Source organism: Caretta caretta, chromosome 5 (assembly GCF_965140235.1).
Source record: "Caretta caretta isolate rCarCar2 chromosome 5, rCarCar1.hap1, whole genome shotgun sequence".
In the NCBI taxonomy this organism is placed as follows: Eukaryota; Metazoa; Chordata; order Testudines; family Cheloniidae; genus Caretta; species Caretta caretta.
In genome coordinates this window covers 126,916,443-126,935,795 of record NC_134210.1, presented here as the reverse complement: position 1 = coordinate 126,935,795, position 19,353 = coordinate 126,916,443, and the positions used below count along the sequence as shown (strand labels likewise).

General features: G+C 46.0%; 1 protein-coding gene across 3 annotated transcripts in view; it reads right to left on the bottom strand.

The window, feature by feature from the left end:
- Window positions 1-218: 218 nt before the first annotated feature.
- Window positions 219-19,353, bottom strand: part of PAX5 (paired box 5) — a 235,731-nt gene continuing 216,596 nt past the window's right edge. For all 3 annotated transcript variants that reach the window (XM_075128881.1, XM_048850890.2, XM_048850891.2), the window contains one exon: window positions 219-7,383. In XM_075128881.1, the coding sequence (XP_074984982.1) occupies window positions 7,307-7,383 (77 nt within the window). In that variant the 3' untranslated portion in view covers window positions 219-7,306. The remainder of the gene's footprint in view (window positions 7,384-19,353) is intronic.

Below are 19,353 nucleotides of genomic sequence, written 5' to 3'. Positions count from 1 at the left end.
ATGAAGATACACAGATTGTGGAAACAAATGTACACTCTCTCTCTCTGTAAAAGTGTCCCGTAAAACACTGGCCCTCTGGCTCTTATTCTGAAGCACCGTACATGCATTTGTCTTTGCAGAGGACTAATAAGCAAAGATCACAGCAAGAGCTGACAACTGAGCCAGCGGAGACTCAAACGTGAGTATTTCTGGTGTCAAGCATGTCTTTGATGGTGTACTTCATTTGGTGTTGCTGTGTCAAGTTGTATTAACTACAGCAGCAAAGCTATGTACTCAGTGCTTTTGATTTTAATTCCACCTTTGTGGAAGATTGTGTTAGAGGGCTGTTCATGTGTGACTTTCTAGGATCAGCCCTAAAGAACTCAGCGGAGTCTGTCAGCACAGGCAGTCTCCAGTTCACCTGTGTGCTCTGCCATGGAATCGGGGGTGCTGGCTGAAGCAGCTTGTGTTTCCATGCTGATTTTGGTGCAATGCAATGGAGACTAAGGGCCTGATCCTGGGACATGCTGAGCATGCCAATCAATGGGAACTGAGGCCTTATGATAACACATCTGTAATTACACTGACTGAGCTGAACCTCTGGAAACTGACCCTAAGCAAATTCAGTGTCCTCTAGACAGCTCTCTATTTTAATGTCCCATTTATGGTCATATTCTTACAGAATTTTTCTAAGCATCTCCTTGACACTGGTTGATTTGGGTCTTGTCTCATGTTCTCTGTTGATTTGGGTGTGGAACAGCATTGTCTCTGTCCTCTCGTAATGACATCACTGCTCACTCATTCTCCACAACTCTGCCCTCCTCCTCTACCTTTCAAGACCCAAAAGGTTTGCTAATTGGAGGGGAGCCCATGTAGACAAAAGCTACCTGGGTGACCCCAGGGTGGGAGTGTGGAGGAGCAATGGGAAGCCAAGTTAGAGGATGGTGGGAGGAAAAGAGGGAAGGATGGATGAAACATCAAAAGAATTGGGTGAGCTTCAGATAAGCATCCACACTTCATAGGGCTTATCAAACCAGAGCCAAACCTCCAAACCTTTTGAGATTCACCCATCACTATCATATAGATGTACAGTACATTGCACATACACACTGCGCCCCCATGATCAAGTACCAAGATAGCCCTCTCGCTGATCTCAGATCACTATTCTTAGTTGCATAAGCGTATTAGAAAGCAACCAGGAATGACCCAAGCGCTCGGTGGGCCAAGCCTTGCACACCTTATAAAAACTGCATGGGGAGAGGAATGTGGGTTCTTATCAACACTTCATTATTGGCACCGGGGCTATGCTAATATCCAGACAGACACATTTCCAGATCCTCAGCTAGGATGAATCAACCAAAGTCAGTGGAACTAGGCGGATTTATACCAGCTGAGCAGTTTGCCAATCCCCACATGTAGTTTAAAAAACTGCTTTGTAACGTGGATGCGATTTCTGGGATGCATCTAGCTGCCTTGTTCAGTTCCCAACTGCAAAATAATAATAATAATAATCCACTCCATGCTCAGTATGTTCAGGAGGCACCTCAGATCTCCACTGGAATTCCAGAGTCACTCCAGGAATCAGGGCACCAGTCAGATGGTAACACTCATTACAATATGTTTTGTGACAGTCTGGGTTCTAATGGGGGTGAAAGGGGTGTGTGTGTGTGTGTGTGGCACACGCAGCATGGTATACGCATGTGCATCTATCACACACACTTGGATCAACTGTTTGTTAATTCATTTCTGAGTGATGCAAAGACAGCCAAGTGATTTGTCTAGTGTGAGCGACTGCCCATGGTGGCGAGCCGTGGTTCATACAAGCAGGGGATAATACAACATAGTCCTAAGTGAAGCTTAGAAAATGAATGGTGGGAACATGGCACCAACAAAGTGGACAGTAGGCGTATGGATAAAGAATTGCAGGAGGTACCTTTGATGATGCCCAGACAACCATCTACTGTCAGGTTCAAATTCTCAAAGAAACCTAAAGGATTTGATTTCCCATTAAGATGAATGGGAACGGGGTGTCCAGATCTTCCAGGAGGTTTTGAAAATCCCTTCCTTAATACCAGCCAATAGTGGTCATGAACTTGTTTTCTCTGAGGAGGGTGTGCACAGGTTATGGGCTAGATCATGCTTACTTGATGCATGTGAGAAATAGTCCCACTGGATTTAAATGGACTACTTAACTGACTAAGGCAAGCAGGGTTTAGCCATGTGTATCTCAGTGTGTTGTATAGGCTGAGGCACATCCACAGGATGAAATTTACCAATCATGCTCGTGGCATACCTTTCTTTTGTCATTAGCATAACTAAAAATGTTTCCTTACTGAGCATGTTCATGCCAGAGTCCAGCCGCCTAATATCTACTCTTCTCTCAAAATCGACACTAGTCTAAATGTTCCAAGACACTTCACTCCTATGAAATACATACACCACACGTCTGCCAGGTAATGCATCCAGTGGGTGAAACTCACCCCAAAGCAGAGAGCCAACCCGAGGTCTAGGCACCACTTACACCCTCAAAATATAGCTCAAACGGGACTTGTAGTCCTCAGGCTGACGCTCTGTACAGGGAGGAATTTAATCCATGGTGCATATTTTTCTTTTCCTTCATCACTCTATTTATGACAATCTGTTCCATCTTGTATTTAGCAGTGACACTCTGAGTTAGTTTCCCAGACCTGAAGAAGAGCTCTGGGAGGCTCAAAAGCTTGTCTGTCTAACCAGCAGAAGTTGGTCCAGTAAAAGATACTACCTCCTTGTCTTTCTAATTTCCTAGAACCAACACAGCTGCACGATCACTATTTAACTTAGAAGAGGAGCAACCAGTCCCATGTAACCTGGTTACTGTAAAGAGAGGAAAAAAACTTGTAAGCCTCCTATCTGGTCATGACATTTCTCTAGACATACACCTGCATAACTCAACTCAGCCTTAATTATGAAGCTACCACTCCCATGATACTTTGCACTCCCATGACACTTTGCAACTGTATGTTTGCAGATACACCATTTTCTTTTCAGCCAGGGGATTGAAAGAGCCTAATGTTCCAGAAGGCTCATAGTGCTTGCAGGTTGGTGCACATGCCAATCAAAGAAACTTGGAAGAGATTCTAAGTCACTTTTATCCAAAAGAGAGAAAATTCCCTTTACAGCCCTACTGCTGAAAGATAACCCAACATTTAGTGAGGATTCAGAGGATGAATTTGGAAAAAATGTCTCAAAGGAGAGACCACTGCTTGCTCAAATAAAAGAGATGCACATACTGTTACGTAGCTTTTTAAACTGAATAATGTTTATCAACTATTAATTGTCAAAAGAGGAAAAATAATGGCTACTTTCATAGAATCATAGAAGATTAGGGTAGGAAGAGACCTCAGAAGGTCATCTAGTCCAACCCCTTGCTCAAAGCAGGACCAACCCCAACTAAATAATCCCAGCCAGGGCTTTGCCAAGCCGGGCCTTAAAAACCTCTAAGGATGGAGATTCCACCACCTTACTTGATAACCCATTCCAGTGCTTCACCACCCTCCTAGTGAAAAAGTTTTTCCTAATATCCAACCTAGACCTCCCTCACTGCAACTTGAGACCATTGCTCCTTGTTCTGTCATCTGCCACCACTGAGAACACGCAAGCTCCATCCTCTTTGGAACCCCCGTTCAGGTAGTGGAAGGCTGCTATCAAATCCCCCCTCAATCTTCTCTTCTGAAGACTAAATAAGCCCAGTTCCCTCAGCCTCTCCTCATAAGTCATGTGCCCCAGCCCCCTAATCATTTTCATTGCCCTCCACTGGACTCTCCAATTTGTCCACATCCCTTCCGTAGTGGGGGGCCCAAAACTGGACGCAATACTTCAGATGTGGCCTCACCAGTGCCAAATAGAGGGGAATAATCACTTTCCTCGATCTGCTGGCAATGCTCCTACTAATGCAGCCCAATATGCTGTTAGCCTTCTTGGCAACAAGGGCACACTGCTGACTCATATCCAGCTTCTTGTCCACTGTAATCCCCAGGTCCTTTTCTGCAGAACTGCTGCTTAGTCAGTCGGTTCCCAGCCTGTAGCTGTGCATGGGATTCTTCCGTCCTAAGTGCAGGACTCTGCACTAGTCCTTATTGAACCTAATTAGATTTCTTTTGGCCCCTCCAAACCTCCAATTTGTCTAGGGCCCTCTGTATCCTATCCCTACCCTCCAGCATATCAACCTCTCCCCCTAGTTTAGTGTCATCTGCGAACTTGCTGAGGGTGCAATCCACACCATCCTCCAGATCATTAATGAAGATGTTGAACAAAACTGGTCCCAGGACCAAGCCCTGGGGCACTCCACTGGACACTGGCTGCCAACTAGACATTGAGCTGTTAATCACTACCCACTGAGCCTGACGATCTAGCCTGCTTTCTATCCACCTTTTAGTCCATTCATCCAATCCATACTTCTTTAACTTGCTGGCAAGAATACTGTGGGAGACCGTGTCAAAAGCTTTGCTAAAGTCAAAGAACAACACATCCACCGCTTTCCCCTCATCCACAGAGCCAGTTATCTCGTCATAGAAGGCAATCAGGTTGGCTAGGCATGACTTGCCCTTGGTGAATCCAAGTTAACTGTTCCTGATCACCTTCCTCTCCTCTAAGTGCTTCAAAATGGATTCCTTGAGGACCTGCGCCATGATTTTTCCAGGCACTGAGGTGAAGCTGACCGGTCTGTAGTTCCCCAGATTCTCCTTCTTCCCTTTTTAAAAAATGGGCACTATATTTGCCTTTTTCCAGTCGTCCGGGACCTCCCCTGATCGGCATGAGTTTTCCAAAAGAATGGCTAATGGCTCTGCAATCACATAGCCAACTTCCTCAGTACCCTCGGATGCATTAGATCCGGCCCCATGGACTTGTGCATGTCCAGCTTTTCTAAATAGTCCTTAACCTGCTTTTTCACCACTGAGAGCTGCTCACTGTGCTGCCCTGTGCAGCAGTCTGGGAGCTGACCTTGTCTGTGAAGACCGAGGCAAAAAAAGCATTGAGTACTTCAGCTTTTTCCACATCATCCGTCACTAGGTTGCCTCCCCCAATCAGTAAGGGTCCTAGACTTTCCCTGACCTTCTTCTTGTTGCTAACATACCTGTAGAAACCCTTCTTGTTACCCTTCACATCCCTTGCTAGGTGCAACTCCAGTTGTGCTTTGGCCTTCCTGATTACACCCCTGCATGCTTGAGCAATATTTTTATATTCCTCCCTAGTCATGTGTCCAAGTTTCCGCTTCTTGTAAGCTTCTTTTCTGTGAACTCACTGAAGATTTCTCTGTTAAGCCAAGTTGGTCGCCTGCCATATTTGCTATTCTTTCTGCACATCGGGATGGTTTGTTCCTGCACCCTCAATAAGGCTTCATTAAAATACAGCCAGCTCTCCTGGACTCCTTTCCCCTTCATATTAGCCTCTGAACATTTTATCTGTATGTGGGTGTTTACTAACCTAAACTCCTGGGCAGGAACCCCGCTCCACTTAGGGACTATCTGCCTTGGAAACTAGAGAAGTCTCTGTTCCAAGTCTGATCAGAAGACATATTAAATATTGTACAAAGGTTTTGGAAGGAACATGCACCCAAATCTCACTGAATTGCTACCATTTGATTTTCTGACATCCATTCAGCATAAGCAGCACAAAGATAAAATTGTAATTAAAAAATTATCACTCTGGAAATAATATTTGTACTTCAATTGTCCACTTATAGGTGTAAGTGCTCACCAGTGTAAGGATAGTGGAATTTGTCCCTTTCACACTAATTATGGCAACACTGTGCAAGGCTATAGAGCAGATCCTGAGCCCATGCAAGTCAGCGGGAGCTTTTCCATTGTCTTCAGGGGAAACACTTCTAATTTTCCCTTTGTGCAGATGAGAAGTTTGCTGATCGTATAGGATTAAAAAGAGCTGTTCCCTCAGGGAAAAATGAGTAGTTGATGTGGTTCTGTGGAATTGGTGGCGATCGCTGTACTAGCTTAACCAATCATTTGTAAGCTCCCTCTTCTGTTTATTGGCTCCGGGAAGTAGAGAACATTGAACAAAACGTCACTTGCTTCTATTGATGCTATCTCTTTGAGAGGGAGGGAGAATATACAGAATTAATGGGCCAAATTTATCCCCAGTGTAACTTTATGGATTCCAATGGAATGGATTTACTGTAGCCCACTGTGTACAAAGAATGACTTTGAGAAATGTCTTCATTTAAACATATGGGTATCCCCAAATGTGTGTCCCCCCTCCATCCATTTGATTTGTAAAGCAGCGTTTGTATGTTTCAGTGTGCATGGCTGCCCTGAATGTAATACTGTTTGAGATAGCAATTTGAAAAATCATCATCTTGGGACTGTTCTCATTTCTTTACAAAATAGAAATAATTGTAATCTATATAGATGTACATAACGGGTTGGTTATTAATTAAGCATTCCTTCTCTGATGCGGTTTAACTTGAAAGCAGAGAATTTGTTTCAGTGCTAGTTATGATTACAAATAAACATAAATTAATATTTAGCAGTAAAATGTCACAAACTGCCCAAGTCTTTCAGTTGCTCATGTGGTCCATGGCAGCTCATAGCACGTTCACACACGACTGTCAGATATGACGCTGTATATAGAAATAACGTCAGCCCCAAATATAGCCACAATGAATGTTAACCTGGTTCAAAGTTGGTTAAAGCTTACTGAATTCTTTGAATCAGTGCACCAGTTTCAAAACACATTTTTCAGATGCGTTTTGAGTTCATAATTTGTACCATGTTGCTGTTTACGCTAAGCCACTCTCAAAAATAACACAAAGAAGCAAGTTATTTACATTGGTGCTGTGTAAATTGAGCAGACCAATCCTTCTTTACCAAAAAAAAGAAAAAAAGAAAAAAAAAGCCAGACAGCCCATGCTGAGTCACACAGCCTGTGTCAATGCACCTTAAGAGAGATATCCCAAGGTGGCCTGCTCAGAGTCAGACCTGGTTCCAGTCCCCAGGCGCAGCGGAGAGAACCAGAGGCAGCGAGGTCAGTGGGCTGTGGGTAGGATGCAGCTACTGTACCTTTCAAATCAGATGGAACGGCAGCAGACCTGGTTTCTCCTGTTTCTTTGTTTTGTACGAGACCCCAGTTAATATCACCAGAATTTCATTGATTTAAAAAATAACAATAATTAGTTCACCCAGTTTAAAGAGTAAAATTTCAGCCAGCGGGTTCCCCCTGGATACTTTCATCTTCCTTCCTTGCAGTCTGATTTGCATGGTTATTTCTAGGTGAATCGGATGCCGTCGGCCTGGATGATATGTTTAGTAAGTGCTGGAGTTCCAAACTCCTTGGGTCAGTGGCGGTCATAGGCAGCAGCAGCCGCTGGGGGTGCCGCTCCTCTGGCTGCAGCACTGTAATAATAAGGAGAGCCTGGAAGAGAGAAGATGGCTATGAGGATAACACAGGTCAAAAGGGGGCAGCCTGCCCAACACACCGTGGGCACCAGAGATCTGTCCTGGCTGGAGTTCGACCCACCCTAACATGGGCCTGCAAAGTGGTAGGTACAACAAAAATGCGACAAGACATCACTTTAAAACATTAAATGCCAGAATGCTGCAGACGGCACCTCACATTTCGGTTCTCCTTTCAGTATCTTCGGCTCTGCAAAGAGATCGCCAAGCCCAGACCATTATGGTCGTGTGGCGTCCCAATGAAGTGACTTGGACTCCCAAGGGTAAATGGATCTTTGCTATCAGATCCCCTTGTGGGATCAGGGAATTTGTCTGGATTAGATCTGGTTGGGGAGTATTCAATAAATTTGGAGAAAGGGGTAGGGGGAATTGGCTCTGTGAAGTATCTGTGAATCTTTCCTGGCATTTGTGAATCTATTTGGTATTCGAAAACATTTTTAAACTATCGCAAGTGACTAATGTTTTATATGCTAAGTGTCTGATGATGATATTCTATCAGAGCTTTGAAATTGGTCACTCGAGTCATTAGTGGATCCAATACACCAGGTCTCCATCCAATATGCTAGTTTTCAAATGAATACATGTATTCAGCATTGAATACATATATCCAGCTGAACCAAGCAAGCCAGTTTCAAAGCTTTGCAAACTCAGGAATGCCGAAGGGCTTGAGCGTGTCTGAATCGAATCAAACTCTGGAATTTGCACAATATTAGTGACTGTTTTCTGGCCCCTTAGAATTGAGCATCGCTAGTTGGATTGTCCTTTAAGAATCTAGATTTTTTGTTTGACTGTAGGTGTGGGTTACTTTTTAAGTATATGTGTCTAGACAGGATTGACTATTAGGTAACACAACAGCATACAAAAGGGATGACCAACCCTGCTAGAGTATGAGAAATAGACTTAAAAGGGCTAATTTTCAAAGTGGCTTCATCTTGGCCTCAAACTCGGCATTTTGCATGCCCAAAATTTGGAGCATGCAGTTTTGATCTGAGATTGTGAGTTTACCCACACTGTGGAGAGGGCAAAGACACTTAAACTCATCCCTAGGTCTTCAAGGAATTTGGCAGGTTAATAAAGCCAACGGCATGTCCAGTCGCACCAACCTGGGCTTGCTCCTGAAGACCTGAGCAAGTCTAACCAATCAGCGGTGTCCCCAGTCAGTGGGTGCACCGTGTGTATTACCAGACCTGAGGCTTGAACGACAGTCCTCATAGTCCATTAGCAGTGAGTCTACAAGGTCAGCCAAAACAGTGATTTCTCCTAGCCAACCACGTGGACCTGTGCTAGGCTTCTTACAAAGGTGCTGAGCCCCAATGACTACAGCTGGAGCTGCACGTGCTCAGCACATCAGAGAATCAGACCTTGCATGTACAGATATAGTAAAAAGGGACAGAAAGAACATACCTGCTCCCCCCACCCATGCACCCCCCCGCCCCCACCCATGCCTGCGTACTGTGTTGTACGGGTTAGGTGTCCCCAGCTGTACACATCAGAAATGCAAGAAATTCTGTAGTTAGCTTTGCAGCAACACTGAACTTCCCGCCTGAATTCACAGAGTTTCGTTGAAATTGACAAAGCTGCATGGGGCTTGGGAGGCTGGTTTTGTGGCTTCTGGAGACAGTGTGTGGAGACCTGGGAAAAGCCGTGACATTTCAGGAGCCTGAATGTATAAAGAGATGAGGGGTCTGTCTCTGAGGGCCAGACGGGGCGAGTAGGGAGCCTGGGGAGCTCTTCCCTTCCTAACACCGCAGGGAGGAGGCAACAGCCAAAATCTCTGCACCAATGACAGCTGTCGAGGCTGAGCCGCTCCATTTCGGGAGAGGTCTCGACTCTCAGGGTGTGTCTCTGCTGGAGCCACAGGCATAGTTCCAGCTCAGGCCGGCATACACACTCACACCCGAAGCGTAGCTGGGGCAGCACAGGCCGAGGCCTGGGCTAGCTGGCGGACTACAAGCCCGCAGGTACATCCCACTGCCCACGCTGCTGCGACTACCCTGCTATTTCTAGCATGACCAACACTGTCCTGTTTCCTACTGCTCTCCCTGTTGGACTGTATCTGCCATCCGGGCAGCGGCCACCATCCCGGTCTGCATTAGGCAGCACCTAGCACAATGGGCTCCGAAGCGCTACTGCAATGCAAATGAAATGTAACGTGAACTCCAGCAATGGGATCAGCCAAGCACCAAGCACATGGTGAGCCAGCGCAAGTGGAGGGAGGCCAAACAAAGCAGCCAGCAGGTGCATTCACAGCATGCTTCCTTCTGCCCCAGACCCTACGGGGACCCCTGCCTTCCATGCTTCTGCAGATGTTGGGGCTGCTCCCTTCACATGCTCGGGGATTTTCTCTAGGAAATATCTTTCATCCTGCCCCCCGACACCTCACCGTTTACTGGAAGAACTGCTGCTCATTTCACCTGGATCTATGTGGCGCCTATTGCCACAGTGTCAGACTACAAACGTTAACATAGCTAGCTTCACCCCCTCCTACAGCTCAGGGTTGCCCATTCTTCTTCCGCTGAGTCCTGAGTTCAAGCCCATCTCCATGCCTTCCTTACTTCTTTTTCTCTCTGCATATGCCCCTGCCTGCAGCCCTGCAGTTTCAGCCTTGCTGCTGCTGTTACCAGCAAACCCCCTCACCCAGCAGCCAGGGAAGGGAGTGCAGTGAGACTGGCTGCACACAAGGTGAGCCAACGGAGCCTAAAATAGAATCAGAACGTGTCAGGACACGGTGATCTGTTAACCTGAGGGTGTGCGCTGCCTGTGGTCACCAAGTACCATGATCTCCAATTTACAGCCAATACTTCCATACTTCCGAGCCAACGCAGGGTGTCCAACGTTACCATAACTCTCCTGCTACCCTCCCCAGGCTCAAGCAGTTTAGCCACATTCTCAAAGGAGAGCTGGCCTCTCATCAGAGCAAGAGGCTCTTCAAGACACTGCTCTACGAACACACCAATGCCCATGCCACTGCTTTGTGTCTTCCTGCCTCCTGCATGCCAGGAACTCAACTCAGACTTCCTCACCGGTGCCAGCTGCCCATGTCCAAGCTGCCTTGGCACCGGCTGGTCAGCAAAACTGGAGCTATACTAACATGCCTCAGGGAAATGCCGGCACAAGACACAACCCTGGCCTCAATTACTCTGCACCACTGAGTCTGAGCTTGCAATCCCAACACGGGACGGGAACTGCTTTAGAATGCTCTGAGCCCCGGCGGGTCATCAAATATTTGGGCTGAACATCAATAATGAACAACTGCACCAGGTTCTGTGTTGCTTGCTGACAAGTAATTCCTGGCAGGGCAGCTCCAGCTACTCTGTCAGTGGAGAGCCCAATTCGGGGGCACTGGGTTCAGGACTGTTGCATTACAGAGAAGCTCATTAGACAGCCCACCTTTACCGCCACTTGTGACTGGCAAACCTGCTGCCGAGGAGGTGGGATAGGTGGTGTGGGTTTGAACAGGACTAGCTGGAGAGCAGGACAATGGGTCTGAGGCTGCAGAGGCTGACATACATGCTTAACATAATCCAATGAGTCATTCCAGTGAAGTCAGGGAGACTGTTTTCTTCTTTAAAGTTCAGCCGCTGTGATCCTATTTTCGCCTCAAGAGGGGAGGAAAACACCGCATTTTCAGCTAGCTTAAACAGACTGTTAATATAGCTCTATGTCTCAAACAATGTAAAAGGTCAGGTGACAAGAAATGGAAGCCATCTTTGTTCCAGAAAGGGTCTGGAGTTAGGACAGAGCAAATATGTATTGTGGGCAAACTCCGGAATAGCCTTTTTAATAACCCAATAGTGAGAAACATACCAGAAGATACCGGTTTAGGGAGGAGGAGGGAGAGGAGAATCAGACATACAGTCGCACTTCTGAATCTTGAGTTCAGTCACTGAGTCTCTCATGGCTAATTATGTTTTACATCGTTCCATGTTCCAAGGTAGAACCGATGTGTTCCACGTTGTAGCTCAAGATGTTTCCGATTAATTTCATTCGCGCGCTCTCTCTGTGAGCATCAGCACAGACGAATAAATAACACTGCCAGTTAGGGGTTTCAAAAATGGCCTATCTTTCTCGGTTCTACATTTCTAATTCAGTGTGTTTACCCGGTGCCGGCCATAAAGAATAAATGTGGCGATAATTAAAAAGATCCTGACAGGTCCCCAAATCTTCTTCCAAATATCTTTTCTGGTGATCACAAAAGAAATGAAGCTGGCATTTTTTAATCACATACACTGTCCATTGTTGGGCCTTTTCTTATTGCCGCTGCAGGACTCTGAAAAGGTATCTGGCCCGCATTCACGAGTTACAGTAATGAGTTAATTTTCCCAATCTGCTACAAGTTTTATATATGCACATATTCAAAGGCACATTATTGTATCATCCCCACTGGCCAGGCTCATAATTATAGGATCGCTAAGGCTTCTGATAACCCATTGAGTCAACAAAAGGCCCCTTTAATTCAAGGTCTGGGAAACGTCCAAGTGACTTCTCCTCACAATCAAGCTAACAGGTCATTCTCCCTAAAAACCCATGACTCTCATAGGAAAGCAGAAGTATATATAGTTGAAAAATATTAATTGGGGGGAGATTTCATAAGCCCCATTTCAAACTTTCTTTTGCTTTCACTGGGCTCTCCCAAGTACTTGCATTTTTCTTTGTTTAAAGGAAAGTACCAGCCCAAAGCTTTCTCAGTTCATGCACTCTACATCCAGCCGCTCTATATGTGATATGGCCTTTTATTACATTGAGTGAATTATTGTCTGATGCTTAAAAAAAGGAAAAAGGATTAATCGCGAAGGGAGAGAGACACAAAGGGAACTGCTGACTGTGAATACAGTGGAGAGCACATCCCAAAGAGGATGTCTGGACATTTGTGTTGGGACTTTGAGGCAGAGGAGACAAAGTCTCCTGTTCATCCCAAACCAATGTGTGCTGGGGGGGGGGGTCCCAAAGTCAGCACTCACCTCCTTTCCACGTGCCCACTGGACAAAATGGAGAGAAAATTGCTGATCACAAAGGGAGTGTAACATGGGCAAGATCAGGCCTTCTCTGATCAGCCAATCCAAACCCTGTGGCTGTTGGATGCAAGGCTGGGGAGCCACCTGACTCATTTCCCCAGCTAGGGCTGCTACTTGTGTCCAGCCTTGCGCTTGCTGTACGTGCACCACAGAGAATTTCCAGCTCAGGAAACGTACACGCATGTGCATTGCAAAGATGCTATTCTACAGGGTTATTTATTCTCACTGCCCCACCTCATCTGCCCCCAGGACCCAAACAGACCTGCGCTCTAATGTCTTCAATTGTCCCTCCCCTGAAGTAGGGTTACCAGATAGCAACTGTGAAAAAATGGGACAGGGGATGGGGGATAATAGGCCCCAATATATGAAAAAGTCCCCCCAAAATGGACTGTCCCTTTAAAAACGGGACAGATGATCACCCTACCCTGAAGTGTCTTTGCATGGAGAGAGGAACTCTACCCCAGCCCATCGTCCCCAAACCTGCCATGTGACAGTAGTAGCAGTGGCAATATCAGCCAGCAGGGGTCACTCTTACCCGGCACTAAGACAGAATGTGAGGATAAAGGAGGATTACTAAACCCATTCCTTTGTGTAACTGACAACGCTCAGCACAAAGCAATGACAACGTGACCCCAGGACAGTGATAAGCTAAGGAACCCAAAAGACCACCATAGGGTGGGCCTCATTCTGATCTCACAGTGTAAAGCAGGTGTAACTCCACCAAAGTCACTGGAGTTGTGCCATTTAAAACCATCATGAGGGGCAAATCGGGCCCAATCCTTTTATTCCCAGCATCAGAAAAGCAAGTAAAGTGAGGGGTGTGTTTGGGGGCGTGGAAGGGGGGAAGAGAGAAGAGGGAGTGATAAGAAGTCATTAGGGGGAGTCAAATTTGTTTTAAAATTAATTTCCCAGACTCTTTTAGAATTAAGATCTGTCATGTCTGTCCCAGGCAGCACGCCATCAGGATGTGTACGGAGGCGGCAATGCAACTGCTGACCAACAAGCCGTCGGCATCCAATGGGAACCTGGCGACAGGGTTAAGGACGGAGACATGGGGAGAAATCACCATGGCACTGTCAGACATCATGGAGAAGTCAGAACGTTCAAGGCACAAGCAAGATAAGAATATTTCAAACACGTAAGCCCGAGACTACAGGCATCAACTATACAACACCGGTGATAGTCCAGGTTAGGAGTCTTTGGATATCACATTTCATAGGAGGCAATCAGCATATATTTCAAAATGGAAAGACCTTCTAGCATGTCTCGCCAGCCACAAAGCTCCACAGAAGGGTTGGAAGTAAATAATGAACTTTGTTCAGGGTATTTTATGAGAGAATTTCTAATAAAACACGGGTATTCCTGTGATCTCCTTAGGTGACCTACACAAAGAAACACCAGATGTAATGGGGAAACCCAGAAGAGGGACAGGATGGAAAACAAGCAGAAGACAAACTACCCTACCTTCAGGATGACAGTGTGGTAAATGATAGAAGCAGCACCAAGCTAACAAATGGAAAATAATGTACATGAGTTAAAACTATGAAAAATAATATCCTGTTGTCGTTAAAGAGGGGAAAGAGGTGCCACCCTCCTTTGACAATTTCTAAACTTTGTGGTGGAGCAGTGTGAAAAGCAATATAGTGTTAACCTACTGCCCACAGAAGACTTCCCAAGGGGCTTCCATTATCAGGCCCACATTTCAGTCAGGAAATAGAGGTGCAGAGTGGTAAGCAATTTCATAGATTTTAAGGAGAAAAGGGACCATTATGATCATCTCGTCCAACATTCTGCACAGCACAAGCCAGAGAAAGAACTGGGAAGAGAACTCACAGAACCAAGTTCTTCATTTACAGAAGCTTCACTGATTTCAAATGGAGTTACATCTATTAATGTCACTGGGGAATTTAGCCCTAAGAGTTGATAACACTTGACAACAAGTAACCTAAAGGGGACGCTGGTGAAAGAGAGTCTCTGAGAACAGTATTAAGATGTCTCATAGAGATGCAAGGAGGTTCTCAGTATGGAGGGTTGGTATAACAGGGTTAAACTCTGAGAATTATATCTATCTTCCAGAGATTTTTGTCTAGATTAGGGTCAACACAGATTACAGAGAAAGACACCCCAGCTAGGAAGAAGAATTAGGGATCAGTTTTTGGTTATTGAACTCTTTCTTCTTGAGAACATGTTTGACTGGAGAGTCACTCAGGGTTTCAGCCAGTCCATCTGCAGGGCTCAGGAAGGAATGTATTTCCCTAATGCATAGTTTTAATTCCCCCTCCCACCCCCACACACCTTCCTCTGAAGCATAAGAGATTTGCCTTGGCTACAGAGGAGATACTGGTTGGGGTGGACTGTGCAGTGAGGTGGTACAGAAAATCTTCTGTCTTCGATTTCTGGCTGGTGGGTCTTGCTCACATATGCCCAGGGTCACACTGATCTCTGGATTTGGGGTCAGGAAGGAATTTTCCCCCAGGTCATACTGGCAGAGACCATGGGGGAATTTGCCTTCCTCTGCAGCACAGACGGTGCATCACCTGCTGGGGTCATCTGGGCATATCTCATCTAACCCAGGCCCTGCCACCACAGGGGCCTTGGGCATTGACTGCACCTCGGTCTCTCCTGATCTCTGCTCTATGGCACACAACAGGCTAGTCTCCCGAGGACTAAAATGCTTTGGTTTAATTTAAGTCTTTGGGCTCAATAGAGGGAGATCTGGATAAAACTTAATGGCCTGTGTTATGCAGGGGGTCAAACTAGATGAACTCTATGAAACTGAACAATATGAGAAAAGCATGTGATGGTTTTGACTCTTTGCTGCATCTCAAGTATTCCTGTCTGAAGGAAAGGCATGTTCTTGCTGGGGAAACATTTACAGTTTGCACTGGAAGATGATAAAAACCTATTTAAAACGGTAAAAAGTTTAAGAACCGATAGATATTTTATAGCATTTCAGAGTTCATAAAGGAGAGCAACAAGTATGGACTGGATCGATGCCAGTGTAGTTCAAAAGGAAGTGATATATGAGGATGGGGGGGTGGAGGGAATTTATGTATAGAAGAAATGTTTAAAAGGAATTTCATTGAGACACATGAAAAACTAATTCCCTTTGTTTCATGCACTCAAACTCATGAGTGTTAACTAGTGTTGTACGTGCACGGCAAGAGGAGGAACACACCCTTCATCTGATATGATCCTTTAAATTCTCAAACAGTGTTACAAATGCTACCCCATGGAGACCAGCTGAATACCAGGAGCAGCACCCCTAACATTCAGAGGTCTGCAGCTAGTAGTACATGCGTGTTCCTTTTCAGTAGGAACTCAGTGTGGATTCTCCAGTGAACAAAATGCCTTTTGACTTGCATGGGGGGTTGGATCAAGTGAGGGTGGCAGAATTTTGCTCAGTGTGACTCGATGAAATTTATCTTGCAGAGCAGGGAATCCCCTGTAGTGCAGGTGGAAGGCTGCAATGAAAGGCAAATCTCAAGGGCAGAAACTTGCTCTAAGGGAGGAATGAGAACATTGTGTCTTAGATACCGGGGCCCAGAAGATCTGCATTTAATTCTTGTTTCTGCCACAGACTCCCTCTGTGACGGTGGACAAGTCATGTAATTTCTCTGTGCCTTGGTTCCCCATCTTGAAGATGGAGATAACACACCTGAGGAACTACCTCAGAGGGGTGCTGAAGGTCCTGGTTTGATCATTGTGCTGGATGTGATTTTTGAACAGTTCCAATTAGAGCTAGTCCAAAAAAAAAGGGGGGGGAGGGAATGGCTTTTCAGTCCAATTGAAAATTTTAATGAAAAATTATTATTTTGGTCAGAAGAGTCATATTAAAAATATGGAAGTGAAAAAGTTCCGTTTAGTTTCTTGGTTGTTAAAGATCTGGGGCTTTGGGTTTTCCCCCCACTTCCACTGATTGTTTTACCTCCTCCTTCCCTGTTCCAAAAAGGGGAAATAAAAAGAGAGACAGTGGGGAAACAAACAACAAAAAGCTTGGAAAACTGGAACAATTTTTTTCAATTAGAAACTAAACAGAAAAAATTGTTCTGTTCCACTTCTTTTGTAGGAAAAAAAAAACCAGGCGCATTTCCAATGAAGCACAAAATCTTCATTTGGTTTGATTTTTCCCCTCCAAGAATGGGATTCTATCTTCTATTTCCGACCAATCTGTGCCTCAACGCGCAGAGGTGTTCAAAGCCAAGGTTTTGCTTTGGAGCCATCTGCAATGTGAGATCAATTTAAAAAACAGGAGACTGTTCAAGAAAGTCCTTTTCTAGTCACTAGAATTTAGTGCACTGGTTGCCCCGCCCTACGATTAATTGAGATGTCAGGACAACACAGCTCATTGGATGCCCAGGCAGGATTTCCCAACCATCTAGACCAGGGGTGGGCAAACTTTTTGGCCCGAGGGCCACATCAGGGTTGCGACACTGTATGGAAGGCCGGGTAGGGAAGGCTGTGTCTCCCCAAATAACCTAGCCCCGCCCCTATCTGCCCCCTCCCACTTCCCGCCCCCTGGCTGCCCCCCTCAGAACCTCCCACTCATCCAACCCCCCCTGCTCCTTGTTCCCTGACCACCCCGTCTCGGACCCCCCGCCTCTAATGGCCCCCCAGGACTCCACCCCCTATCCAACCCCCCACCCCCGCTCCCTGCCCCCTGACTGCCCTGACCCCTATCCACCCCCCGACAGGCCCCCTGGGACTCCCACGTCTATCCAACCCCCCCCCCCCAGCCTCCACCCCATCCAACCTCCCTCTGCTTCTTGTCCCCTGACTGCCCCCCCGGGACCCTCACCCCCTTACCCAACCCTGGAGCTCGCAGCCACGTGGCTCGGCCAGAGCCAGCCACGCCGCCCAGAGAGCTGGCAGCACAGCGAGCTGAGGCTGTGGGGGAGGGGGACCAGCAGGGGAGGGGCCGGGGCGCCTCCCCGGCCGGGAGCTCAGGGACCGGGCACGACGGTCCTGCGGGCTGGATGTGGCCCAGGAGCCATAGTTCGCCCACCTTTGGTCTAGACGCATCCTTCAGCTGGGATTCCAGATCCAGCACCACCAAAGGACAAGGCTTAGGGAAAGCTCTGCCTTTAAACAATTAATTAGCGATTCAGAGTGATGAAACTGAACGGAGTGACCAAGCAGGTCTCAACGTTAAGGCAAAAACACAAAGAAAATTCAGAGAAAAAAGTAGATCATTGCCAGACAAGAAATAGAGGGTGAAATCCAGGCCCCATTGAAGTCAATGGCAAAATTCACTTTGACTTCATGGGAGCCAGGATTCCACCCTGAATCTCGCAGGACTAAAAGAACGAAAAGCCATTTTCCTCCAGCCTCCTCCTGCCCCCATTACATTTCTGACGCAGTGCAGTTATTAAAGCCCAATATTTCTCTGAAGCGGCTCAACAGCACCACATTTCTTGTAAGTTTGATTTTCTCCACTTCACATTTCTGCGGTGAAATCAAAAAGGCCTGTATTTAAAGTGAAAAATGAAACCATCACATCATAAAACATTCACTCTCTCCCCCTGTCATTACCCTCTCATCTAGAATAAACTTATCCATTCTTCTGTCATTTTTTCTTTCTAATTCATATAATCATCCATTTATTTCTTGACACAGTCATTTCTGGCACATACTTGTTCTCTAATCCTTTTATAGAAATCCCCTGAAGAACTGATTCTAATCCTAATTGACTGGTTCCAAACCCTTTCACCTCATATGAAGCCACGCCAATATTGTCGATCTTGTGACCCTGTCTCCTGTAACAACAGCTAGATAGCTCAAGTCTATCCAAAAGGGAACCCTGTCATACTCACTTACATTTCACAATGCACACAAATCACATCAGTTCAGAAGTGGGAACAGTGCATCAAACAAAATCTGCTGTGATCAACATCCAGTCGAAAGTAATGAGTGAAAATGGTAAAGAAGTTATTACAACAAACCAGCATTAAATTGAATCATTTTTCTTCATTAGACTGTGTTGCGATTATCCACTTTTAGCATGTTTGTGGTAAGTAGACTTTAAACAGGCTGGTTCGCTAGACCTCAATAACAATAACTGACCGTGTGTGTGTGTGTGTGTGTGTGTGTGTGTGTGTTCACACAAATCACAGCAGCCTTTATGATTTGAACACTGCAGTGGAAAACAAAGAAGGATGCACCTAGCCTTATGACTGCTTGCTACGTAATTACACACTGATAACTGGTCACTGCAGCGGGACAACTTTCAGAGTGAAAACTAAGGTGTAAGCTGCACTCAGAAGACCCTCTCATATTGAAACTGAGGAGGTTATTTCTCTCCCACTAAGTTGGCAGCAAAACTCCTGCTGACTTCGGTGGGTGCAGGATTGGGTCCTTATTTTTCAGAGTTGAAAGCCTGCAAACCTGCAGGGGTCTGACACACGAGGCTGATTACGTCACTTGAATGCAGAGGAAGATGCTCAGGTACCAGGCCGATCAGAGCAGTATAAGAAACTGAGTAGTATCGAACAGAATGGCCTGAAGGCTCCAGACAGCGAAAATGACTTGTGCTGGCATTAGATGGCTCTGCCTGTTCAGCACCTGTCCAGTGATTTAAAAATACTGAAGAAAACAAATACACATCAGCCACTCTGATTAGGTTACTTTAGTTTGGTCCTCGGCCTGGTTACAAGAGCCATAGCACATTGCGTTCAGATTAGCCTGGTGAGGACATACATTGTTAACCTCTATTGGACCAGTATGAAAACGGAACTGAACCCAGGGGTGTATGTGGGCAGCAGTGCGCTATGGAAGGATTAGCCCTACAGAACAAAGAGGCGTGTGTGTATACAGGTGCAGAATTGGTATTGCTGAATGATCAGCTACTTCAACTTACTGGGTCCCATTTAATAGTAAAACACCACCCTAAGGGAGGGAAACTAGCTAACTCGCTT